Source organism: Thunnus thynnus, chromosome 17 (assembly GCF_963924715.1).
Source record: "Thunnus thynnus chromosome 17, fThuThy2.1, whole genome shotgun sequence".
Taxonomy (NCBI): Eukaryota; Metazoa; Chordata; class Actinopteri; order Scombriformes; family Scombridae; genus Thunnus; species Thunnus thynnus.
Window position 1 is genome coordinate 26419296 of NC_089533.1, and position 26844 is coordinate 26446139.

The 26844-nt window shown below is 42.2% G+C and overlaps 1 protein-coding gene across 3 annotated transcripts; it reads right to left on the reverse strand.

Annotated features, from left to right (window-relative positions):
* Positions 1-929: 929 nt before the first annotated feature.
* On the reverse strand, positions 930-26740 carry carm1 (coactivator-associated arginine methyltransferase 1). 3 transcript variants are annotated; one of them, XM_067570696.1, is made up of 16 exons: positions 26296-26740; positions 18127-18252; positions 17061-17167; positions 15167-15271; positions 14005-14115; positions 13695-13872; positions 13409-13499; positions 11286-11367; positions 10912-10997; positions 10708-10797; positions 10429-10566; positions 7644-7733; positions 7421-7533; positions 6084-6269; positions 4635-4703; positions 930-4521 (listed from the first exon to the last, which is right to left on the reverse strand). In XM_067570696.1, the coding sequence occupies exons 1-16, from the start codon at positions 26435-26437 to the stop codon at positions 4382-4384; spliced, it is 1854 nt and encodes a 617-aa protein (XP_067426797.1). In that variant the 5' UTR covers positions 26438-26740; the 3' UTR covers positions 930-4381. The 3 variants fall into 3 exon arrangements, with proteins under 3 accessions (XP_067426797.1, XP_067426798.1, XP_067426799.1); XM_067570697.1 differs by having other exon boundaries at positions 18127-18249; positions 26296-26739; XM_067570698.1 differs by having other exon boundaries at positions 6192-6269; positions 26296-26739.
* Positions 26741-26844: the final 104 nt, after the last annotated feature.

Sequence of the window (26844 nt, forward strand, 5' to 3'; positions counted from 1 at the left end):
TATGACATCCCCATCAGTCTCAGTTGTACTTTGCGTTTAGTGTTAATTAGCAAATGTTAGTATGTTAACATGCCAAACTCTAGTGACAATGGAAAATGTTCCACACATTAGCACAGAGCAGCGTTACAGAGCCACTAGCATGGCTGTAGAGTCTTAGCCTTGTTAACAGTTAACAGTTCCCTCTGAAAGGCCTCTCCCCAAATACCAACGAGTGCCTGGACATCTTTGTTCATCAAGCACACCTCATTGTTCTTTAATTTTTTTCAAATGTTGGTTGTCTTTGCGGTTACTGTTGTTGTAGTTGCCCTTGTTATGTGGCAACACATCTGCTTACCAATCACGATCCACAGCACTGCTGGCAACCTCTGAAGGTACCTGGAACTTACATTTAGTATCACTTGCAGAGCAGCGCCCAAATTTAGTTCCAGGAACCCATCCCCAACGCAAATGGAAATAATAGCAGAACCCGTGACAATGGCTACACATGATCTTTTCTGTAGTGAAAAAGGGACAATTGTGTCCCAATTTTTTGGGTGAAATCTCACATTGCCCAAGAACCTGAATTACACAGTATTACCAATCATTCTAATTCTGTTACTACCTCTATCTATTTTACTTGACTAGTAGCAGTTGCCACTTGTTACTGCATTGTTGATGGCTTATAATGTAAAGAGCTAGAGCTGCTGGCTTTGACATATCAAAAGATGCTGAGTTGAAGCCCTCAGCAACTTATAGACATGACTCAACTGATCACAGTGCTTAGTGTGCAACATAAGGGCATACACTAACATTCACTAAGAGTGAGTGAATTTAGGACTCAAGAATTGCATCTATTGCAGAAGCGTCTCAGTTCTGGACTGAGAAAATGCTCACCACAGTATTCAGGACGGAGGCTTTCTCTAGCTGTGTCTGGAGCAGAAGAGTCAATGTCAGACAGTGAGAAAGGTGTTATTACTGGTAGGTCAACACACAGAAATGACAGAACATGACACACAGTCTTCGTCATACACTTTTCCATGATAAAAGTGGATGCCACTATTGACTACACAGAGCAATGATTTCATGACAAAAAGGGACAAGATCGCTATAGGCTAGCTACCACATGGTAAACATCTGGTGTGTCCACAGTCTATTTAACAAACTATAGGGAACAAATTAAAAGTACTACAACACCTGATTCCAGGATGGTTTTTGGAACATCTCCACCACATTTAATTTGCTCTCTTTTTTTAATTGTTTGTTGTTTTTTTGTGAAAGAAAAAAGACAAAATAAAGACAAAAAAGGTTAATCCTACAAAGACATTTTTTTTCGCAGCTCTCTTAAAACTTGCTAACCCATAAATTCCAAATAAACCAAGTCCAATAGTTGTGACACTGGAAGCAATGCATACATGTGTCAGTCTTTCTCTCCTTAACTCATACACAGGGATGAGGGTGTCGGGTGTGTTGGGGGCATGATATGTTGGAGGTCATACATATTGAACGGCGAGGAGGGATGGACTGGCCCTGTCTCCCACGCCTCGACCTTGAAGTCTTTTTGCGACAGTCTCATAGTCTCAAAGGAGGTTGGGAGGAGAAGCGAGGGAGGAAAGCAAGGATGTAAACTAGGACGATGCCAATCCAGCACAGCTTTTCTCATTCTGGCGGCCAGCTGGCTGCCGCCTGGGTCATTGGTCCTTACTGGTTCGTTCTCCAAATCTTCCTCCTCTGACTGTGCCGGAGCAATCTGGCTTCACAAATGACTGGCTGATCAGCTTGGGTGGTGCTGCTGCAATGTCCTCTCAGATCAAAGCTGGGTATTGGGTGAAGAGAACAGGCAGCAGCAGGTTTACAACTGTGAAAGGACTAAAATGTTCTAGCTAGAAAAAAAAAAAAAAGGACACCAATTATTTTTTGGCAGACTGTCCCACTGGTCACCTTCCATGTTGGGTAACAAACACACCAAAATCATCCAAAGCTCCCTAGCAGACTGGTGTCTCTAGGGTTTGCCTAAAGGCCTCAGTATGCTTCAAACGAAGTGCTTGTCAGATCGCCTAACAACAGCTGCGTCAGACAGTTTTTTTTAAATTTCAGACATAAAATCCGACAGGCATGCCAACTTTACACAGCAATTTGCAGATTGTGCTGAAGCTTTAAACTTCTCTCTCAAGCAACAGACATTTAAAAAAAAAAAAAAAAATTCTTGGAGAGATATCAGGAATCAGCGGGACGCAGCCAGAAGAGGCTACGATGGCAGGCTTTATGCTCCACCTTCAGGTGTGGCCATTCAGAACAGGTATATATACACATTTCCCTTTAGATGTAATCAGACGACATGTTGTACAAACAAGTTCGTTTGAAGCTGAGGCCTGCCTCAAAAATAAGAATACGATAACCTGCAGCAGCTATAAACTGACCAGCACTTCATGCTAGTTAGCCTAGCTATATCAAAAATCAGACAAAATACACCTTCTAACAGCTCCCTTTAATCATTTGTTGTAGAACTTGTTTTACCTGTGCAAATATAAAGTGTCACCTGGCTTTTTGTTCACTTTGGACGGTGCTCAAACCTGGCAACCCCACTATGAGGACAGGACTTTTGAGATGCTGCATGCAGACACTGCACCCAGCTGTAGGTGGGTCGAGGAATTTGTCTGACTTAACTGCTCTAAAAAGTTTATTTCTAAATATTACATGAACATGATGTAAACTTAACCCAAGACAGGAGCTTAGGAGCATTTTGGAGGAGCATATGTTCCCTTTTTAATAGAGAAAGGGTAGCAGTTACTCCTTGCTTCCAGACTTTGAGCTAAGCTAGGCTAACAACATCACAAGTCTGGGTAAGATGTGCAAGCATATTTAAAGCTGCACTAAGCCATATTTTATATTCAAATGTATCAAATGACTGTGTGGAATGTGACAGGGGTCGTTCATAGTGACAAACCCACAGAAGAGAAGTTAATTATTTCTTGACTGCAGTTCCCCTCAGCTTTACGGAGCTTCATAGCATCTTTCAGCTCGTTGTTTTGGTTTTCTGGCCTACAAATTGACTGCTTTGGTTCAGGCAACCTCATTTCCAGCAGCAGCTGTTTCAGTGACAGCTCTGACAAGAGTGAATATTTGACTTACATCTGTCTGGTAGTCAGAAATATGAAATCAAATGAATGCTGATGTTACTCCGTGTGTGCTAGATGTGTAAATAAGCAACAGTTTGCTAACATGTGGTGAAGAAATATCAATTCATGCAGCTTTAAAAATACAGAATATCAGAGCTGTTCATTTACATTACAGGCTATTGCTAATTGCCATTTAATGTATTGTATGCCAACATGCTAGCATGGAGCCCAATTCCAGTTAATGTAGTGTTTGCTTAATTTTTAGCAAAAAGGACTGGAACCCACTATCTACAGCAGAAACAGATGATTATGGTGCTGCTTTATCTCATCACTCAGAATGGAAGGTAACCACCGTGCCATACTCCCAAAACTTGATGTTTAAATGAACATTGGTGGAATGCATCAAGACTACTGCTTTTAAGTAGGATTGAGAATATAAACACAACACCGATAACCACACATTGCGTAATAAGCAGAACTTAGAGGGTCAGTTTATCCAAATCACAAAAATCTATCATTTACTCTTAAGGGTATCTAGCCATGTAGATGGTTTCAGTTTACTGATATATCTGCCTTTGCATAAAACTGAAACTAACTGCATGAGAACACTGACTAGAGGTAAGCGGGAAAAATGTGGGGTTTTTTTTCAAAGGAACTTTTGTCTGGCATGAGTCAGTCTCTTGAAGATTCGATCAGATATGAAAAGCCAAGATGGCAGCCCAGAGATGAGTGTTGATGATGATAATAGTGTCCTACTGCACTAATGAGAAGCTTCAGTGTAGGTCTGGCGGAGAACTTTAGGAAGAGACTGATGCTGGTATCTGGCAACAAGTTGATTCTTAGGGTAGGAAGGGTTTGAGGAAATGTGGGTTATGACACATTGGAAAAAAAAAAACTGAGAAAGAAGGGGAGTGGGAGGTGAGGGAAGAGGGTGGGAACCCAGGAAAGGGGACAAACAACGGCTGTGCATCTCAGCTGTGAACGTGTTACAGTCCCAATGAATCCAAGGAGGGGTAAAGGAGGAGGTGGTGGTTTCTGCTGTTAGCAAGACAAGAGTCTGGACGGATACGAGAGTGTTCAACCGTTCATATAGTGATGGACTGAACACAGTAAAATGAGGGTGACGTACAAGGGGAGGAAGTGCTGGGACAGCACTGGTTTTGGTATACTGGTTTTGGCTGCGGTTGGTGGGTCAGTCAGGGTTGAGGGGCTCCACTGGGAGGGGTTGGGGATGTCTTGTCATGCAGGGGTGGGGAGGTCAAAGAGGTCTTTGCAAGGTCTTCGTCTTAACTGCCGTAATGCATGGTGTTGCTGGGGATGACCATAGGTGAGGCCATGGAGATGGCAGCACCCCCCATGGTGAACTGGTTGGTGACGGGATAGTAAGTACCGCTGCTGCTGGGGCCTGATTGGCCCGTAGTGGCTCCTGAAAGAAAGAATGAAGCAACATTCAACATTCCCACTGAAGATGCTTACATGATGAAATTTTAACAATGTGTGTACGTTTCTGTACTGTGGTGTTTTTAGAAAGTGACATACCCTGGACAATTCCTGTGCTCATGATGGAGCCCATCCTGGAATGGGTGTGGTTCACAATCCCTGTGTTCACTGTGACCAATCAGAAAAGAAAGCACAGTCAAGCACATGTGCATCACTACAATGGATAATTTTTTTTAGGCCCTTTTCTCCCTGTTTAGAATCATGTAGCTACAAAACACAGATGCCATGAGAGCCCCTCACTCTAGAGGTCTTCACAGGTCCACATGGTTCCTTGTTTTATTAGTTGCATTATGGGAAATGTAGGATCCACAGTTTTAGGAGTTTGACTCATACTGGGAACTAAAAATGTGTGGCTTCCCTAATATGTGTCTTTCACTGTAATTTGTTCAGCACTTTGGTGTTTTTAAATGTGCTCTATAAATAAACTTGAGTGGAAGTCAGGATATCTTGACCTCTGCTGCTTTGATTTTAACATGGAGGACCCCTTTAACCACCACTTTACAGTCTATTTTATGTATATTTAGGTCAGTATTTATTCATCAACAGCCATTCAATGTAGTTACATTCTGTAATTGGCTCTCTGTATTGTAGTGCTCGTTGTTAGTGGCAGAGTCTGGATTTCCACGCTGAATTCAAATTGACTTCACACACGAGGGATTTACAGAAAAAGATGCATGTATGTTGTCCAGCATTGCTGTTTGTTTTTGATATCATTGATATCAACCTCACTGTTTCCTGTTTTTACTCCCCTACAGCTGTATCAGAGCTATTTGTAGGTGACAGCAAAAAAGAAATGCAAGCATACTAGCCAGTCAATAACAGCTTCTGTCAGACTCTCCGTGTCCGCACTGGAAACACAGAGTCTGCTGGAGCTTTGACTGTCACTAGGAGCTCATTCATGGCCTTTTGTTAAGTTTGGGTGGTACCTGTGTTGTAGCTCAGCTAGAGGCTCAGTGAGAGGCTCTCCGGTGTGCGTGTGTGTCTGTGGGGTAGTGTCAGTATGTAGCCGTGGCCCTGCGGTTTATCATGTTACCATCATCAGCCCTGAATATCTTGTAAAGCTCTGAATATTTCACAGTTAGTTATCGGCAGGTCATGTGTTGTGTTTACTGCTATAGAAAAGGAATGTTGGGTTATTAGCAGAAAATAGTGCTGCCAGCAGCTCTATGAGAGGCACAAACTGAAGCTACAGTTAGCTAGTGTTAGCTAGCTTAGTGTTCTGATGCTTGGTGGCATTTCTTTTCTGTGAAACTGATGTACTATTAATATGTTTTTCTTTCTTGTTCAGTTACAGATATGGTGATATATTGTAGATTATTTCTTCGTGATATATTGTGTATTGCAGAATCGTCTTTGTTGTGATGTATCATTATGGTGGGAAGAATAACAGTGATGGTATCGTATCGTGAGTTCATCTGTGATTCGCACCCCTATCATACAGTGCTGCAGTGCTCATTAAAAACAAAAATTAATTGTTCTCATGCATGCCTGGTACTTCATGCTGCACTGCAGATTTCCTCTGTTGCTCTCCTATTTGTTCCCCACTAGACCAAGTTCCACAAGATGTTGAGGGGCCAGGTGGAGTGTGATTCGTACCCAGGGGGATGAGGTTGTTGTGAGACACTGACGTGCCGCTGCCGATGACTGTGCTGAGGTCATAAGCTGCAGGCATCCCTGGAGACGAGAGACAAGAGACAAAGCAAAAACATGATGAATCTCATCATATTCGCCCTTTCTCGACGTGGAGCCTGCTGACACCACAAGTCATTAAAGTAGCAACATGCTGGTCTGCAGCTGCAGCAGTGTTAGTGACAAGGAGGGAGGTGTTACCCACTGGGAGGAAATAGGAGGGGCAAAAAAATTAAAAGTCTGTTGTAATTGTGATGATGGAACACAATATACTGGCAAGTGAACAGTATATGGATTCACTATGAGAAGTAGAGCTATCATGTTTTATTCAAAGCCGTCATTCAACCATGTAATGATCTGTCCAGATTCAAAAGGCTGGATCTGCTGTTTCAGCTGTGGGCGTTCATAAAATGTTCAACTGTACGGTTATCTGATGCACACTTTGATTTTTATAACTGTTAGTTAATAATGCAGCTGATGAGAAAGTGAATCAGGATACTCAGGGTGAATATATCAGCAGCCTGATGCATCCTGGTATCTTTGTTGGGATTTCAACAGTGCTGTGGTGCGCTGAGCTCCACAACCGACACGGACAGAGTCAGAGTGAGGGCATCATGTGGCCCCCTCTCCTCTGGATTTGGGAATGTGTTGATGCCAGAGGCTGACAAAGTGGATATATAATAATATTTTGATATGGAGTGAATTGAAATGTGTGACAGTGATTATTATAAAATCTGAATTCAATTCACTACCTCACGATCCTTTCAAACCCCGTTTGGTGTGTATGAGATGATTGTAAGTGAGGCTCTAGGTGTGTATTATACATATACATATGTATATGATTCTCCACCAGCACCTCCCTGTCTTTGATCCAGCAGAATATTGAGCAGGTCAGTGTGGTGGGAACTGGTCCGGGGCCGGTCTCCTGAAATCTCTTTTTGCTCAAACTTTTACAGGCCTTTTCCACAGCTCCACATATCAGGCCACCCACCTTCAGTTAAGGTTACACTATGTATATCTCTAAAGGTCTCTGGCTACATACCAAGTTTGGTGATTATAAAATTGTTAAAAACGTGTATGTGTCAAATTGCCATCATGTCCCTGATAGGAGGAATGACTGAATCTGCTTTTTCAGACAGGCGTCACTCTAAACACACAGAGATGTTTCATCTACCAGTGTTTATGTGTGTGTTCACCTGATACACCCATCCCCTGACTCATGCTGTAGGCTGCCCCCGTGTTCCACATGTTCTCAGATGGGGAGGTGTAGTGTGAGCCAGGAGGAGGGTTGGGGGTGGTGCCTGTGTACCTGCGAATACATACACACACACGTTTGATATTAGAGAGACAGACAGCGCTCCCCCACCTCAGCTCTTTAATGGCGCATTCCAGATGCAGCTCAACGGTAAAGAGACTCACCTGAAAAAGGGGTTCTTCAAGTCCAGGAGATTGCTGGACTTTGATCCGGTCTGGTCCACCTGGGCAACAATACTGATGTCGTAGCTCTGTCTGTTGGGGAGAGGATCAGTGTTAATATTAACATATTATTAGTGTTTGTTTTATTTTTACATTATTATTAAGGATCCAAGAAGTGAAGCTCGCTGCTGCAGCCCTATTGTTTTTGTTCTCAAGACCAAAAGTCAGATGTGTTGCAAATTCCACCCACTACTCAGGCACTTAACATGATACTCATTGACCTCAAAGTGTCGCCGTAACAATCAAGCTTACATTTTCACAATTATCTTGAGAATAGCTTGGCTTGTAGCCAAAATTCAATCTCTCAATTCATCTGCATCATTGCGGCAATGGTTTTCTGCTCTAAAAATGTCCAATTTTGCGACTTTCTCAATTTTCTCAAAATCCTGCTTTTGACAATTTGCCAGAAATCATTAGTCCAAAGCTTTGTCAGGATCATTTATGGACTTCACTGATCTATAGTTAAATGAAATTTCAATACGTCAATCCGTTTTGAAATTAAACATTTTTAGACATGTGTCTTTAAGTTCAATTTAACAAACGCGCATAAATCAAAATTGGCTTTAGCGATTGTAACCAGACTTGAAATATTCTGCCACAAGGGGGCATCACAAATGCAAAAATGTTATATCTCATAGTCAGCTACATGGATTCATACAAAATTTGGTGCACATGATCTAGGGTCACGACTCCGTCAATGCATAAAATTTAGTGATGATTGATCAAAGTGGGCATGGCTTATTGCAACAAATCTAAATTTCTAAACATTTCACATTCCAAACTTCAAAAAATCCAAATAACTGCAACCTACGGTCAACTCAGAAGTCCATCACTCTATATGTTTCAAAATATGCAAAATCAATTAACATCTACATCTCCACAAGTCCTCATTCATATACAGCCAAAACTGGCAGACATTCTGTAGATGGAAGATATCACGTGTTTCAAACGGTGTTCAGATCGGTCAAACGGTGAATCAGCCGTTATATTCAACTCGTGCTGTAATTGGTACTGTAAGCACATTTTCTATTTCATCTCATCTTTAAACAAATTTCACAAAAATATTTGACTATATACTCGAGAAAAGCAGGTTGATGAATGATTTTTTTTTCAGAATTGTATCCAACAGTTAAATTAATGTAACGTCTCTCTCTGCCTCCTGCTTGGGAGGTTGCTTCCTGACTCAGGAGCCGGTGGGCGAGGTTGGACAGGGACTGGTTAGTTTAGGCTTCAGCCTATTTTGGTGGCGTCCTTGTTAACCTCTTTCTCTTCTCCTCCTCCCAGGCCTCCACCAGCCAGATGAGTTAGGGTTTTGTGTTTTGTTTGCACATGTCACACAGACTTCATTCATCCAAGTTATTCACTCTCATTGACTTCAATGCAGTGAAAAAATAGCCCAGTTTAGCACATGATGTCATTGTCTCAAGTTCTGAGAAGGTGTGCGGAAACCACGTCTCCAGTGGTGCAGTCAGTATGTCACCTTTTCTGATATACAAAGATCCACAAGTAGCCAAGTCCTACTTTCCAACAATGCACCAATTCATGCATGTGCTATGTTTTCAAGTGCTTATTGAGGTCATTTTAAGTCGAAGGTCGCCTAGTATGACCCATGACAATTCCTTTTTCTTTGCTAAAAGTGTTGGTGCAGACCAAAAGTCACCAAAATTGGCAGGTTGGTTGCAAATTCCACCCACTACTCAGGCACATATAATGACACTCACTGACTTCAAGGTGGCGCTGTAATAATCAAGTTCACATTTTCACAATTATCTCGAAACAGCTTGGCCTAGAGTCAAAACTGTTTCATCATTTTAATCTCACAAGTCATCTGCATCTGGTCTTCTGCTCTAAAAATGACTTTTTATTTTTTAATGTATGCGAGAGCCTTGGTGATACAGTAGGTGCCTTGGGGCCTTAAAGGAATAGTTCAACATTTTGGGAGAGGTGCTTATTTGCTTTCTTTGAGTTAGATGAGACACTGCTCTCATGCCCTTCCTCTAAATATGAAGCTACAGCCAGTAGCCAGTTAGCTTAGCATAAAGACTAGAAACAAGGGGAAACAACTAGCCAGCACCTGTAAAACTAATTAACACATTATATCTTATGTGTTTAATAGTGTAAAGTGTAAAAATAGCGTTGTGGTTTTACAGAGCATTAAGTGCTGGATTATTTCTTGTAAATTCCTGCAGTCTTATCGTCACTGTGAGGTTGCCAGGCAACCAGCAAAAACTCCAGAAAGTTACTGTGCCCAGCCAAGAAACAGCCCGGGAGAGTGAAGCAGTAATGGAGGTGTCTACATCAAATTACAAAACAATGAAGAGACGGCACAGAGAACAAACATGTAAACATTTGGATTCTTGGAATGAAACCAAGACAGAACAATGAGGAGGCTCTGCCTACAACATAAAACATACAAGGCCAGTTTGTGGTTCTATTTATATCTTTGTGAAGTTGGGTGGTGGCAGGAATGATTTTAAAGTCTTGTGTGACTAGTAAAATCACTTTTCCATGACTTTCTCCAGTTTGGTTATCATGGATACAAACGAGCTTCCAAACAACTGCTCTGGTCTTTTTCTTTTTCTATGATTTCATTCATTTGATTCCTTTGTACAACAGATAATTCTCTTGACCTACAACTTCAGGGCCGATATTTTGGATTAGCAAGAACCTCTGAAAATAAGTACATAGCAGAGCACCATGCTATACAGAAATATGCTCAGAAACATACCTCTTGTTGGCCACCAGCACTGCAGTGCCGGACAGTGTATCTCCAGCCTTGGTGAAGAGGGGAGACTGCAGCAGACAGCGCACCTGGTACCAGTGGGTGAGGGGCTCTGTGGGTGCTGTGGACAGCCATACTGTCATCCTGCAAGGAGGTCACCAGAGGGGTGGTGGAGTGAGGGCAAGACAAACACACGGGACTCATTAAAGGCTTACAAGCAGGTTACATCAGTTGCTTACAATATGGGAGATATTCTATGTGTCAGTCAGTGACTGGCAGACTTACACTGATCCCATAAACGCCACATCAAACCAGAAAGCCAGGCCGTGCACCAGGCCTGAGTGCATCATGTGGAACTTAAAGGGAATCTCTATCCTGGAAGCCAAAAGAAAAGGCAGAGAAGGAGGCTTAATAATGAATATACATTCAATATACTCACTCAAACACACACAAGCAACTGAACACACACACACACACACACACACACACCTGTAAAGATCATCTTCTTTGGCCTCCAGGAAGTTGACTGTGTACTTGACCGACTTGGCCATCAGGATACGGATATCAAATGTGTCCTGTGGAGGGAGATATGAGCTCATCACACAAGACCAAAGGAGAACAAAACCTGTTTCACACGACTCAAATTCAACATCATCAACCAATCAGAGCAGATTACTGCCACACATGTGTCCTAGAGCAAGATACTGAACCCTCCAACTGCTCTTGGATTGATCCAGAGGTCAAACCAGAGTGTCAACAGACTACTGTGTGTAGTAATCAAAACCTTGTTTGTGCACCAGAAGTGAAGTTCAGACATTTCATTAACAAGCGTAAAATATGAGTGTGTATGGTAGATAACGTACCACGATTGGCTGGCGGAAATACTCATCCACTGCTGCCCCCCGTAGGGCAGAGAGGTCTACACCATGGAAGGAGGGCTGGTACCTGAGGGGCCAAAAAAAAAAAAAGTCAGATTCAGATCCTCAATACATCCTCCTCCATCAGGAAAACTCTGCCATGAATGTGACTTGTTGTTCATGACTCAAACACAAAACAAAACAGCAGAACTTTTCCAAGAAGAAGTTAACTCACTTGATTTCCCAGCACTTCTAAAAACTACAGACATGACTACTAAGAATGTTCTGTATGAATGTATTATACTATAATTACTGTGGTACTCTAATAATATTCATCTACCTACTACTACTTTTAGTAAGAACATAAGAAACTCTGCACCTTGTTCACCCTGGACTATCAAACACTGAAAAGAAAACCATTGTGTATATTGCAACTTTGTTGGACTGCAAAAGCATGAATGTAAAACACACTGGACACCAGGCTGGTAGTTAAAAGTTTAGGACAGTTGATTGGTGATTACTTTAACTGCACTTTCTGTCTATTCATGTTTTAATACGTGTTCTGACTTCTTTTGGGCATTAATTGTTAAAAAGTCGACCAGTTGCTGATGAAGACTCTGAAAATGACTGTAGTGTAATCCAGCATACCGGTCACCCCTGACTTCTCTCAACAGTCAGTCAACCAAAGACTGACATACAAACTAAACCAGTTTGAAATAAAACAGAAGAACTTCTGTCTTCACTTTTTATTTGCTGTGTCAACATGAAGTGACTGTAAGATCACACATTCACAACTCAGCAGTGTCACTAATGTCTAAACCCAGCAGCTGACGGTCAACAAGGTCTAAAATTAAATGTATCCTCCCTCCTCAGGTGTTATTAGACTAAAACAGACCAAATTTGAGGACTGCTCTTTTAAATACACTCTAAATTATGAACTCAACAAGAAGCTGATTAAACACGCACTGTGAGCTCTACTCACCAGGATTAAATGAAGGGCTATTTTAAGTGTTTCTGTTAATACGTCCATCTCCTTTAAATGCTCCTCATCCTGTGTACTCTTCATCACACAATTCAGTCAAATCAAAAATATAGTTTACAATTGTGCATACTGGAAACGTTTTGGGCAGATTCTGCAGATTGTCTTCAATCTATCAGCTAGAACTGCCTCCCACTTTTTTCACTTTTAATAAAAAAAATCACTGAACATGTTGCATCACAAGTCAGTTTCATAATCACACTGTGTCCCTGCTAAGCTCAGTGTCGGCACAGATTAGCTTGAAGTGTGTGAAGATGGTGTTAAGAGGAAGTGAAACGGAAGACTTGAAATACTGACTGATAAACTCTCTGCATTACAACAACAGTTTTCACAGACTGTTGTCTTTCAGCTTGTTTTCTTTTCATTTTCCAAAAATGATGTTCCTACTGCGCCAATAAAATTCGCCTTCTGGCCACATTGCTGCTAACATGCACATCTATGAGCCTAGTGATCAGTTTCACTGTAGAAACATGATGTGCCTTTATCCCGTCTACTTGTGTTTCCACTACTCTTCACCCACTTTGGCACGTTCTAGGGAGTAAATGAGGACACAGCTCGGGAGCTGATGCTAAATACAGTTTCAGTGGTTGCAGTGGTCCACTGCAGGGGTCACAAGCTGTGCTGTCAATTGGGATTGGTCAAGCGAGTGCATCACAACAAGAACGACAAACACAACAGTAACCACTATGCTACTACTGCACCTGTATTCACCAGGATGAAACAAGATAATAGAAACTGAACCACCACAATGTGTGCGGTGGAGCAAACTGATATCAGCAGCAACTCTTCCACTGTCACACAACTGCTTACTTCACTCTCATAACCAACAGCACTTCAAATTACTTCCTTATAACTATGGAATAGTATAGTTGGTCCTGTAAAACGTCCCAGTTTGTAACATACAGTAGAAACCTGATGAAGAAGCTAGCTTAAAACCCCACAAGCTCCTTAAGAGTTCAGGTTGTAGGAAGCCCAGGATTACAGGTTCAGTTCCTGCAGTGGAAAGGAGTCCCATATAATGCCGCTGTTGTAAACTATGAAACTTGTTTCATAGTTTCATAGCTCCATCCCCACCCCTCACCCTCCTCACCAGAAGTTGGCCTTGGTGAACTGCTCCATGTAGAGCTGCTCGTCTGTGAAGGGGGCCAGGTGGACGTCACCGATAGTAGGGAACATTTTACCTGAAACACACAGAAGAGGCCACTTAGCAAAACTAACATACTGCCAGCAATACATAATAGAATGAGAAACACTGAAACAGTTTGAAACATGAACACAGCTGTTCTTCCTGCTTCTCTTCAGCGGTCCTCCACTCAGCATTTTCATGCGTACAGATTTTGCTCTGTTCCACTATTCTGCACCTCAAACATTCTCACCATTGGGTTTGAGGAACTTCTTGGCATGCAGGTAGCTCTCCAGCATGCGCTCATTGAACAGCATGTAGCCCATGGGCTCTGAGATGATGATGTCAACCTGCTCGGGCAGCGTCACCTCCTCCACCTTTCCCGGGATGACGACCACGCGCTCCCCTAAACGGTTACTGTTCACCAGCACCTGCGAGGCGGAGCACACTTTTACTGGGGCTGGAAATGAACCAAGTCACTCAAAACATATCAGAGGCAGGTCAGCGATATTAGCAGTAATCTGTCTGTGTGTGTGTGCGTGTGTGCGTGTGTGTGTGTGGACCTCGGCATGCTGTGCCATGGTGCTGGCCTCCACAGCGTAGACCTTCCTGGCTCCAGCTTGGGCTGCAAAGAAAGAGAGGATCCCCGAGCCACAACCGACATCCAGCACCACCTGGAGGAAACAGGAAGTATGATGTCACCCTCAGCAACTATTACAGCTACAGTTTCCATCCAAATAATGAGAAATCGTTCCACAAACTTTGGACAGATGATTTAAAAGCATTTCCATCTGCTGAAATGAAACAAATAAATAAGTCCTTCGATCAATCAATAATAAAAACACACCAGAAAATAAGTCTTTTAAAAATTATCAGCTCATTTTAGCTGCTTATTAGCATCAGCTAATGCTGGTTATATTTTGTTGTGTCTGAAAATAAAAAAAACAATAAATAAAAGAGACTTTTATCCCTGGAAATAGTTTCTGTAACAGTAAGAAACTCATTTATATATCATTAAATGATGCATCTCTACAGTAAAGACTGCAAACTCGATCTGTGTTTTAAACTGACAAAACATGTTATCCTTGAGTTCTGCAAAATTATAGATCACCATTATCTGACATTTTATAGACTTAAAGATTCATCAAATAAATAAATGACACATTCATTGTTGTAGCCCCTGATCATTTTCTTTGTCTTCTGGCCTGTAGCAACATCTCAAGTGCTTTTTGTCGCTTGTTAGCCATGTGCCTCATTTCTCAACACTTCCTGGACCACTTCTCTCAGCTATACCTGAGACTCCACTGATCACATCACATAACACACATCAAACACAACATGAAGACAGAGGTAACAGTCAGGGCAGAGTGGCTGACATGTCACTGCGGGAAGCAAATGTGATCAAATTGGTGCTTTTCTGCAAAGCCAATGTGCATCAAGATGTCATGTTGGTGTTTTGATGCGTATCACACACTGTTGGCTACAGTTGTCTTGTTAAGTGAATCACTCACGTCACATAAGAAATGCTGCTTTCAGTGGGTCGCCACATTTCAAATGACAGCAGCTGAAAACTGTTGCCATCACTGATATGAGGTCAAGCAGTGTCCTGCATCAAGTGCAGGTGTGTCTGCAGTTGTGTGTCCCAAAGAATACAAAAACCCATCAGATCAACATGAATCCCAACGCTGCCATGCTTTTCATTCAGACCGGCATGTTTGAAGTTACCTTGTCCTTGAAGTCGGTGTGGTTCTGGAGGATCGCCCGTTGGTAGGTCCCTGTCCGAACGTAGTCCTGCATCATGTTCTGTTGCTGGGAGAGGTAGCCATAAAACTGCAGACACAAGGAAAAAAAAAAACATTCTTTGATGCATTTTTTTTACATTTTTAAAAGCCAACTCAGTGATTAGAAAGGACATACAAAAAGACAAAGTGATTGACAAATCCGATCCATCAGAATCGTATGCCTCAGAGCTTATCAATTTCTTTTATCGATGCCGGCATGTTTTTCTGACAGTTGTGCATTGCAAAACAATGTTGTTGCAGGAATACAGCCAAATATTCAGCCATGACTTTGAAAATCTTTTAGATAACACTGAGCTACGTCTTCTGTACTCCAACACAACAAACTCTTCACTCCTCATATCTTTAGTGGGAGGGACTAAGATGCAAGGAAAAGAGACAGGAGAGGGAAACACGGGCTGAAACCAAATGTCCAGACTTCACTGTGCTTGCAGACTTGTGGACTATGTGGGTGCGTTCCCGGGAAGTCTGCAAGTGCTGAAGTCTGTCCAAATCTACCAGTCATCAAGTCCACAAGGGGACAGACCTCCAGAGAGTCCACTTGGGGTGCAGATTTCACCAGACGTTACTTGGAAAAATACCCATAATCCTGCAGCAATAGGCTATAAAGTGACAATGTAAAAAAAACTAATGATACTAATTATTACTATAAATAATAAGTTATTTAAAATAATAATTATCATAATAGACTATGTAAAATACATACTTTTGATGACATTTGCTTTTTTTATTTTGTTGTATAAATGAATTGATGTAGTGAAGTATAATGTACACACAGAATGAAAAGCCTATAGGCTTAATCATGATAATCTGCTAAACTAGACGGGCAAAGGTTGGTTTTTGTCCGTCTACTGTGTGAAGGTCCTCAGTTGAGGATTGAATGTGAATATAATATTAGCAGAGAGTAAAGACGCAAATCTGCACATATCAGAACATTCAGAAAAACACTTTGAAATGAGTTACAGGGTCAGGAATTTCAATTTATCTCCATGGAAACACTGAGGTATTAAGTCCCCTCTGAAAGCACATTTTTTTTATCCACTCGTGGCCCAGCGCCCTTGAAGACTTGTGATGACAGTGAAACACATCACAGTACGTATGACTCAAGTCCACAAGGGCTCAGTCCACAAGTCCAGAGGGAGGACAAGTGTTTGTGTAAAAAAAAAAAGAGAGACATTAGCTTGAAAGCTTATGTGTGATGCTGTCTGACAGCAGTATCACCGACAACCAACGACAGCACAGCCACGTTTCCGCTTTATGCAAATGCAGATTCAAAATTAAATTATCTGATTGGCTATATGCAAAAAAATCTGTGTCTGTGTAGACAGAGGATCACCGCATACCCACTGACATGCAAAAACCAATGGGTCTCAAAAGAAAACCCAGGACATGTAGTTTACAGAGCAGAGCTATGTGCTATGCCAATGAAAAACATCATATTTCATCTTAGTTGATCATGGAACTGGATTACAAAAATAACTCAAACAACAGCACAAACAGGCTTTGTTCTGACTGAACATTCCTAATAAAAGTTGTAGAACTATTAATAGTCAGCAAAGAACAAGTGAGGTGGTAATTATTAAGGAATAACTGCTTTGGAAAACTGAATAAATTCAAATCTGTCATTTATTTATGAAAAAAAAATTAGATAAAACATTCTCATGTTTGTGAGAGCCTGAAATCTACTGTGTATACTTCTATGGTTTCTCCAACCTGTTTTGACAAGAGAAGACCCAGGAAGGTGTGTGTGTGTGTGTGTGTGTGTGTGTGTGTGTGTGTGTGTGTGTGTGTGTGTGTGTGTGTGTGCGTGTTCCTCTCACCTGGAAGTACTGTACAGCAGAGGACTCCTCTGTTCTGTCACTAAAGACTGAGCGCTCACCGAGATGCCCACGACAGTTCTTCAGGAGGTTATAAAAGGACTGAAAGTCTGAAGCAGAACATAAACACACAAATAATCAGAATTACAAGTCATACTTCATGCTCACTACACAAGAGATAATATATACACGCAGTGCTGTCGGAAAGCATTGCAATGTTTTTCATTGGTTTGGTTCTGTAGTCAAGCACAGTGGGTTTGAAATGAAACAATGACTGAGGTTAACATGCTGGCTTGCTTATAAAGGGGTTCATCTGAGGTGAACAGTGTGTTGCTTTTTATTTGTAGTCCCCCAATTTTAGGATGATACAGTTGGACGATGATCATAACAGAGATGATGACCAAAGAGTTTTCTTTTCAAACATTCAACAAACAGCTGAATGTCTGGAGTTTATGTTAACTTGTACTCATGAAGCTTACATTAGCATAATTAGGTAGCTAGCTTTGGGGGAAATAACAGAAATCCTTTTCCTGCAGCTAGAGGGCTGTGATGGTGTCTGTTTGATTGACAGCAGCTGGCGGGCTGAGCCCCAAGAACTAGAGACAAAGTAAACAAACTTGCACTGTTGCATGTCACAGACACTGTACTGTTAGAACCACACCAGCATCTAACAGGAACAAAATGACATTTACAGGTATGTTAACATGCTGTTTAAAGTGCTTCAGCTGAGCAGCTAATTAGCTATCTAGCCTGCTAACTGACATTAGCAGTGCAGTGACAAGCTCACTGCTTACATAACAAACTTTGGCATGTCGCCTCACAGGTTATAAACAGAAAGAAAGCAAAGCCAGTGTGATGTTAAATGCCACTGGGGAGACATGTATGCATTTATATACCTAAAGGCCTTATCACTGCAGCAATAAGACATAATCATTCATTCATCGTTCCAGTGCATGTTCGGTTACACAGAAAACAGCACATTAAGCAGTGTTCATACATTGAGTTGTGTGAGTTCTTGTCATACAGTATGTAACAGTCTTATAGAGTGTATTTGGGTGTTTGTGTGTACCTGCAGGTGAGGAGAACTGCAGCAGGACGCTGTTACAGCCCAGTGTGATGATGAATGACTGCTTCCCCACACGGCTGCACTCCGTCTCCCTGGAAACTGAACACTTGAACACACTCGCCTCCTCTCCTCAAAAGAAAGGGAAGGGATGTGCGTTAGGATGGCATGAGACGTAATTTCCAAAACCACATGCTGCTCAAACTTTGCTTTGGCGGATAAATTCAATGATGGTCTTCTAGACATGGCAATATTTGACCATCTAGTAGGTTTGGGCGGTTGATCAAATTTTATTTTCAATTACGATTTTGGCTTCCAATGATTATGAAAACATGATAATCAACATAAAACAATCATTGTGCTGTATGTGCTGTTTCGCAGTGATGCTCTGGTTTTGTCTTGTGTTATAAATCCAGCACATGGTGTGTCGGAGCAGCCGGACAGCACAGTGAGAGACAGGCAGAGTGGAGTGGACTTATTTAGACATCTACAGGACACTTTGTTTTAGTTTCAGTCAGAGTTTCGATTCCATTATTTTAGCTACGAGGACGCTTCACTCCAGCCACTCAGCACTGTGCTCTCTCTGTCTGCAGTCTGTTACTGTACACATGCTTACTTGTAAAAGCTGATTAGAAAAGAATTAGATTGGTTATGCATATACATGGGAGATAAATCAGTGTCCTCTGTGGAGTAAAATCTACCTGTGGAAACCAATCTTCTCTAATCCCATTCTCTGATTACAGAAAGCAAGTTTCTCATTCACATGACAGTTAAGAAATCAGTTTTCTGGAGAAAAGCGACTGTAACCTGCATGTAAACACACTGCATGATAATACAAGTCAATGATTTCTGTCAAAAGTACCATGATGAACGAACATTTTAGTATTGATCACTTTCCACACAACATGCATCTTAACCTTAAGTGGGTTGTGGAAGTGCACTAAAACTTATTTATTTTGATATAATTTATTTTTATTTATTATTAATATTTTTTTTATTTATTTATCTCATTTTTTTTTTTTGTATTTGTTTTGCAGTTGAATTGAAGAGAGAGAAGTTCTTTTTTAAAAAGTTCAATAAATCCATGATGTTTCCAAAGTCAATGAGTAATCGTGTTCAATAATCATGTTCAATATTGACCAAAATAAGTGTGATTATGATTTTTTTGCCATAATCGAGCAGCTCTACCATCTAGGTAATACGGACCACTGAAGAAGATGAGTAAGGGACTGAGTTTGAAGACTGATTTGAAAATAGACGTTTTCGGTTTTAATTTCGGTCTTCATTTTTTTCAGTTACCAGCATGTTGCACGGCAGCCAAATACTTTTCTTGCTGCTATTCACACGTTTGTCCTGACATTTCAGTGTCAGATTCAACACAATCCGCTCCTGTGTGGGAGAGTTGCATACAATGCAGCTTCATCCTCTTCTTCTCCATCAGCTGCTCACACACACACACACACACTCGCAGGATATCCACAAATACTGAAATTTGGTTTTTTAAGAGCTTTGAAAATGGCAAATTAACAGGAATCAATATACACCTGTTAGACACCAAGATATTTATTTTTTAAAATGTCCAGTAAAAGTCTAGGTGAGATTATTCCACACCTGCTGATGACATCAGTGTCTCTTTCTGTCTTTATGCAAATTTCCATTTGCATAGATTTCTATGTCTACCCACAGCTCAAAGATATGTAGTTTTATTTTTAAAAAAAGCAATTTTCAAAAGCAGCTGGTCACTGTAGTTTTTAACCAAACATTACTCAAACAGGAGGGAACGGTGCATTTGTTGGGGACTATTTTCAGTAGCGAATGAATACACATTTGACTTTGGTGAATGTTTCCTGCAGCAGGACAGTGTAGGTGTATATTGAGTCAAAAATAAACTACAGTGTGTGTGTTCATGGTAATGAAGGAACATGTCACCCAGGGCAACAGTGTGGTTCAATGATGTGTTTTTTTAATAGTTTTGTCCATTTAGTTTTTAGACAAAAATGGACTTCTACAGCACAGATGAATAAGATATACACACACACACACACACACACACACACACACACACAAATAGTACTGGTTAGTGTATAAATCAGGGTTTCTACCTGTGTGTGTGTGTGGGGGGGTGGGTGGGGGTGGCGGGGGGGGCACTGTAGTCTGTACTGCACATTTACTGTCAGATTGACAACTTACTAACTAACTACAACTAACATTAAAAGTAAAGTTAGGCTTTGATGTCCGCTTTCCGGCTCATATAAAAAAAACAAGAGAAAGAGAGAGAGAGCACCAGCGAGAGAGAGTGAGAGAGAGAGAGCAGCAGTGGTCGAGCGAGCTAGAGAGTGAATGAAGAGAGGGAGCGCGAGTAGCAAGAATGCCGGTGAGTCAGATCAATAAAATGTTATTTTCTGATTGTTTCACAGCGGTTATGTTCCAGAGGACAAATAAACACACCCACACCCCCCCCCCCAACACCTCTGCTGGACCCTGCAGCTGAACGCCACACCGCACCGCCTGATTTGGTCCGAATACAACCTTACTGCTAACCTTTTCCTCTGCTCCGCTCGCATTCACCGCCATTTTTCTGATGCTCGCTCTCTCGCTTAACCACTCACTCACACCCTGCCCTATGCCTTACGCTATCGGGAGTTTCCCCGGCAACGAGACAGACGTTGTCTCATGTTTCGAAACAGCACTGCTAAAAGGCTCCCAAATGCTATTGATTTCTGAATGAATGGATATTTGCCGTTATTTTTGACATTTAAAAAGAATTTTTTTGGCCTGGCCGGGGTTCTTGTTGGCCTGGCAACTCACCAGGCCTGTACTGTTATAGTATTTTAGCTGCAGTGTGCAGGCTAATGCTAAACTAGCGGAGTAAGTGAGTGGAAGAGAGAAAGTGAAGGAGCGGAGGTGTGGCTGCTATCAGGGCGGCAGTATAAACTGTGAATATAACTGTACATGTATTTTATGATCCACACTTTGTAATAAAAATAAATGATGCAGTCCTTCATGCAAAGCAGAGTTCCTGAATTTTGTGTAGATACATTTTGCTGATTGTAGTGACACGAATGAGCTGTAATTTATTCCATGGAGCAGTAAAGGTGTCTCAGAGCTTTTCAACCAGCTATAGTATAAACTTCCATATTGTTTACTTTAATTTATTTTGTTGTTGTTGAAATGTGCCCAGCATTCCAAGGCTGTAAGAATCAGGAACCACTCAGGATTTTTTTTGTAGAGTGCAAACACATTACATAGTCATATTTTCATAACATCCAGTCAGCTTTTAGTACTGACTTAATGTGGGGCCCTATGTGATCTGTGTTATTAAATTCTCGATGCAATTTCATCCATGCTTCTGTTATCACAGAAACTATCTTAATGTTGCCATCAGTCTGTCTCTGGCCTGTGCCGGACCTGTCAAAAAAAAAAAGACACTAGGCCGCCGGCCCGTGCCAGCCTCCTTTAAAAGATACTTGCTACCAGCCCTAACAACTTTTCTGGGGGAAACCCTATAAATTCCTTGTTGGTTTAAGAATATAAAGAATGTAACCAGTCTTTATGTTTAGTGCGATGGAATGTTTCCCTCTGTGGCAGCTGGTTTTCACACTGCAATAATGGATGATGAGTGTGTGCAACTGGCACAAACATGTTGTTACTGTAGTGATCATCTTTTGAGATTCTAAACTCAAAAATGACATTTTAACAACAAAGTAATATCTTCATTATGACTGAGTGGGAACCTGGGAGATTAAGGTGTAACACACCTGAGGAAGCCTCACAGTACACACAATAACTGTAATATTGATGCAAAGACTTTCCCAGGCAGGAAAAACATTATGGTCGTGCAGCAGGCCCACTAGTGTAGACTCACAAAGCAGCCTGAGCTAATCCAGCATCTATTAAGGGATTAAGAGAAGCACTTCAGATTTAGAGAGATGCATCTTCTGGGAAGAAAGCCAGCCACACTCTTCAGTTCTCCTCTCAACCACTTAAGACACTTAACAATGTGAGAAAACAGATCCACAGAATAATCGCATTGGTGAGTTACAGTTCTCATCAATAACCTCAACACCGATGATCCACGACTACAGGCAGGTGATTTTTATTGTGATGTTTGTGTGTTTATGTTCCCCATATACGTATTGGTCCTCATCAAATATACAGTAGCAAGGTGGCAGAACACCTTGGTGACATCATCAGAGTTATTTTTTCAGACCAAACATCCATCCGTTTTCCGCCGCTTATCCGGGACTGGGTCACGGTGGCATCAGACCCAAGTAAGGGGATCCCCAGGCGTTCCCAGGCCAGAAGAGATATGTAGTCTCTCCAGTGTGTTCTGGGTCTGCTCCGGGGTCTCATTCCACTTGGACATGCCTGGAACACTTCCAGGCTTTACTCCGAGCTCCTTCCGGATGTCCAAGCTCCTCACCCTATCACTCAGGCTGAGCCCAGACTGTCTCCGGAGAAAACTCATTTTGGCCACTTGTATCCGCGATCTCATTCTTTCAGTCACTACCCAAGGCTCGTGACCATAGGTGAGGGTTGGGATGTAGACCTACGGGTAAATTGAGAGCTTTGCCCTCTGGCTCAGCTCTTTCTTCACCACAACAGTCTGGTACAATGCCTGTGTAACTGCTGCTGATGCTGCACCGCATCCGCCTGTCAACCTCATGGTCCATCTTAACCTAACTTGCGAACAAGACCCCGAGATACGTGAACTCCTTGGGGCAGTAACTCACTCCTAACCCACAGGGAGCAGTCCACCTTATTCTGGCAGAGCACCATGGCCTCAGATTTGGAGGTGCTGATTCTCATCCCAGCCATTTCACATTCAGCTGCAAACTATCCCAGTGCCTCCTGGAGGTCATGGTGTATTGAAGCCAACAGAACCACATCATCTGCAAAAAGCAGAGAAGCAATCTTGAGGTCCCCAAATCAGACACCCGCTGCACCTTGGGATTCTGTCCATCAAAATCACAAAAAGAATCAGTGACAAGGGACAACCCTGGCAGAGCCCAACACCAACTGAGAACGAGTCTGACTTACTGCCAAGAATGCAAACACAGCTCTCACTGCGGTTATATAAGGACCAAATGACTCGCAGCAATGGCCCCAGTACCCCATACTCCCGCAGCACCACCCTCAAGGTGCCCCAAGAGACACAGTCGAGACCCCTCAAGTACCTTTGCAAGGGTGAAGAACTGGTCCACTGTTCCACGGCCAGGACAGAATCTGTGTTGTTCCTCCTGAATCTAAGGTTCGACAATCAGCCGGAGCCTCCTCCCCAGCACCCTGGCATGAGCTTTCCCCAGGAGGCTGAGTAGTTTGATCCCCCGATAGTTGGAGCACACCCTCCGGTCCCCCTTTTATGAAAATGGGAACCACCACCCTGGTCTGCCAGCCCATAGGCACTGTCCCCCATCTCCATGCAACACTGAAGAGGTGTGCCAGCCATGACAGCCCAGTAATATCCAGAGCCTTCAGCATCTCAGGGCGAATCTCATCCACACCTGGCACCTTGCCACTAAGGAGCTTTTTGACTACCTCAGAGACATCTGCTGGGGATATGAGTGAGGCTTCCCCCGAGTCGTCCAACTCTGCCTGCTCCACAGAGGGCATGTCAGTCGGGTTTAGGAGATCCTGAGTGTTCTTTCCACTGCCCAAAAATGTCCCTAGTCAACCTAAACAAAAGCTCCTCCAGAGCTACAGTACACATTATACAACTGTTTTCACAGGCTGAGGAGTAACTGTGACAATTAAACTGACCTATATGTGTAAAATCACCCTGCTGACATTTCTCTCTTCCTCTCTTTACTTCTGCAATTCACAGAGAAATGAGCCTTCTGTCCTGATATGTTGAACCTTGACTAAATGAGTCAGTGAAGCTGTCATCTTTGAACAGGATCAACTTTTCTTATTTCTCACTAAGCTGTTTCCTCACTGCTTTTATTTTCCTGCTGCCTCAACCACACTGCCACAGTCACAGCTCAGCTCAGCTGTCAAAGGGGCAGACAGATGTGATGATTGGTTCTGGTGCTCTACATCATGGATACACATGTATATGATTGGACAGGATGCAGCAACATGACTACATGCCAGCATGCTGCTGACAGCTTAACATCAGTCAGAATAAACAGCTTTAGACTGGTGATGTCATGAAAGAAATGCAGATCTCAACATAATAGAGTATGAGAAGCAGGAGCTGTGGTATCAGTGTGTTTAGAGAGCTCACTGTGAGTCTCAGTACATGCATGGCAGCTCTGGATAGGCTCAGTCAGACTACAAAATGACAGAAACGTATTAATAATTAAGTCTTATGAGGAGATTTGATGTTTTAAAAGCAGAATGTCCATAATGTTAACTTCTTTCACAGTGCAGAGGGAAGCCTTTGTGGAGCATATAGCTCCTGGTGAGGGTTGATTAATTAAAGTTGGTTAAACTAAACAAAATAGCCTGCACCAATCACATCACGTTCAGTCAACATTCAGACCTCCTCCTCCCTGAAAATATGACTTTACCATAGAATAAATTTATTAGCATTTTTTTTAAAAAAATCAACCAGGCAGACATAGGTGAGTTGACGGCAACAGCTTGAGCTTGGGAAACCCTCTACCTGACAAAAATGGTCACTGACCATCAAATGCTGATCAAATTTCTGCTCCTTTTACAACAGATGATCAAGTGAGGAAGCACAGAAGTACAGGACAATGCATGAACACAAGTCACCTCGACTCTTAATGCAAATAATAAGCTGATATACCAGATGGCTTCCAAGTAAAGACTCTGTTACAGCTGAAGCTGTAAAAATGCAAACTTGAATAATTGGATAACTTAGTTAGGTTATATTTACCACACAGGAGATTTTGATTTAAATATTGTTCATTTCCACAATTTAACAATCGACATTTTCAACTCAAATACAAAAGAAAAAAAAAATCACTGGCCTAAAAGGCAGTTCATTTTCATAAATATACTTTTCAGTGGCATACCAGTCAACAATTATAATGCTTAATTGCAAGACATACACACTTTGAAGTCTTTTAGAACATTTCTAATGTATTTGCTGCCAAAAAATTACATTATGCTACAAATATGAAACTTTTAGTAGCTATTAACACTGTATTTGCATGCTCATCTTCAGCATGGAGATTTTTACTTTTCGAATGATATTACTTTTGCTTTTCGTGGGACCTACTTTTCCACAGGGATCAATTAAATTTCATCTTTTTATATATGCTATAGAGATGTGTGTGGCGATTATCTCAGTGCCATGCTTTTCTCTAACTTCAGCATCAGAGTAGAGGAGGCCAGCAGAGCGGCTGTTTCTTTTCAGCGGGACATCCCATTGAATAAGAAAAGCTGGTGAGGAGCGGAGCGGCTGATGCCGCCTGAACGCAGGAGGGAAGGAGGCGGCGGAGGACCCGGGTATTGTCCCAATGAGAACAAAGATGAATGCATAAGTAATGAGGGCCCGGTCTCGCTGCACCATCCAAAGCGCCAAAACAGATTTTCCCCAAAAAAGTAAAAGCTTCAAAAGTTGAAGTGTTTACCGCTCTTATCACGGAAAGATGTGTTGGTGAAATATAGGGCTGCATCTGCCGGCTGGACCGCAGCGCAGAGCGGCGGGTCGGGAGTGATGCCCTCTGCTGCTCCAAAACAACCCGGAGAGGCTAATTCTCGAGCTATACAGTCAAAAAACATTACTCTCGGGGGACACAACGGGATATGTTAGTTTACAAAACGACTGGACATGTTCATGGGACTAAATAAATGTAACTGAAAGGGAAAAAATAGGTGCGATGTGACCGGGTGCACCGCTGCTGCTGAAGCAGGCTAGTGGCATTGTTTAACTAGCATTAAACTACACGTTACTTAGCTACTCTACTGGCTGGAGTCACTAACTAAGATACGTTGTGTGTGTGGCGCTATATTTTCAGACGAGTGTACTTATATGGAAGCTAAAAAGCTGAAGTTAATCAGCCTCGAGCATCGGACGACGATATTTTTTGAGTTTTAAGGGCTCCCTCGTGATGAGCAGGGGGACGCGACGTGGTCTCAAGACGGGCTAGCTTCTTGGTAGCTAACGCTCCGTACAGCCGGATTAGCTGCATTAGCATTAGCATCGGCAGTTAAGACAGGCCGAACATCCGAAGAGCCGCTGCGGGGAAAAGGTCAACTCACCATTGGAGAGATTGATGAGGGCAGCATCTTGTGAGGTTTTCACTTCTAACCGCAGCGGCTGCTGCTCTGAGTGTCGCTGTATGTCTCCGTTCGCGTCTCCGATGGACAGGAGCCGCACGCCGGGGAACACCGAGACCGCCATCTTCAATCTGGAAGTAGAGACAGGTCGGTCGGTGGCGCTCACATCCAACCGACCGCGCACTGCTCTCTGCTGGAGGCGAAGCTGGGCACCAACACGATAAGCCGCTCCAACAGCGACACCTAGGCGGCTCACAGCGGGCAGTGGATCAACACAAGAGCTGGAACAGAGAATTATATAAGATCTTGCCAATGGAAAACATTTCTGCTACTTTAAAGGGGAATGACACGTATTTCTTAATATTCTGGCAACCAGTTTTAGTTAATTTACCATCTGAAATTTCAGACTTACAACAGAGGGGTGGATTAACTTTCAGAGTGAATCCCATCTCATAAAAACGTATTCAATTAAATTATAATTCTTCTTTCCCTCTCTTCTTTTTATGAATTTTATGAACTAGTGGACTTTTT

Excerpts from the sequence above, each read along its gene's own strand:
- carm1 (XM_067570696.1), bottom strand. The coding sequence starts at position 26,437 with ATGGCGGTCTCGGTGTTCCCCGGCGTGCGGCTCCTGTCCATCGGAGAC. Across the intron at positions 15,272-17,060 it reads CTGCTGTACAGTACTTCCAG|TTTTATGGCTACCTCTCCCA; the intron begins GTGAGAGGAACA and ends TTGTGTCTGCAG. Across the intron at positions 7,734-10,428 it reads GTGCTGGTGGCCAACAAGAG|ACAGAGCTACGACATCAGTA; the intron begins GTATGTTTCTGA and ends TCTCCCCAACAG.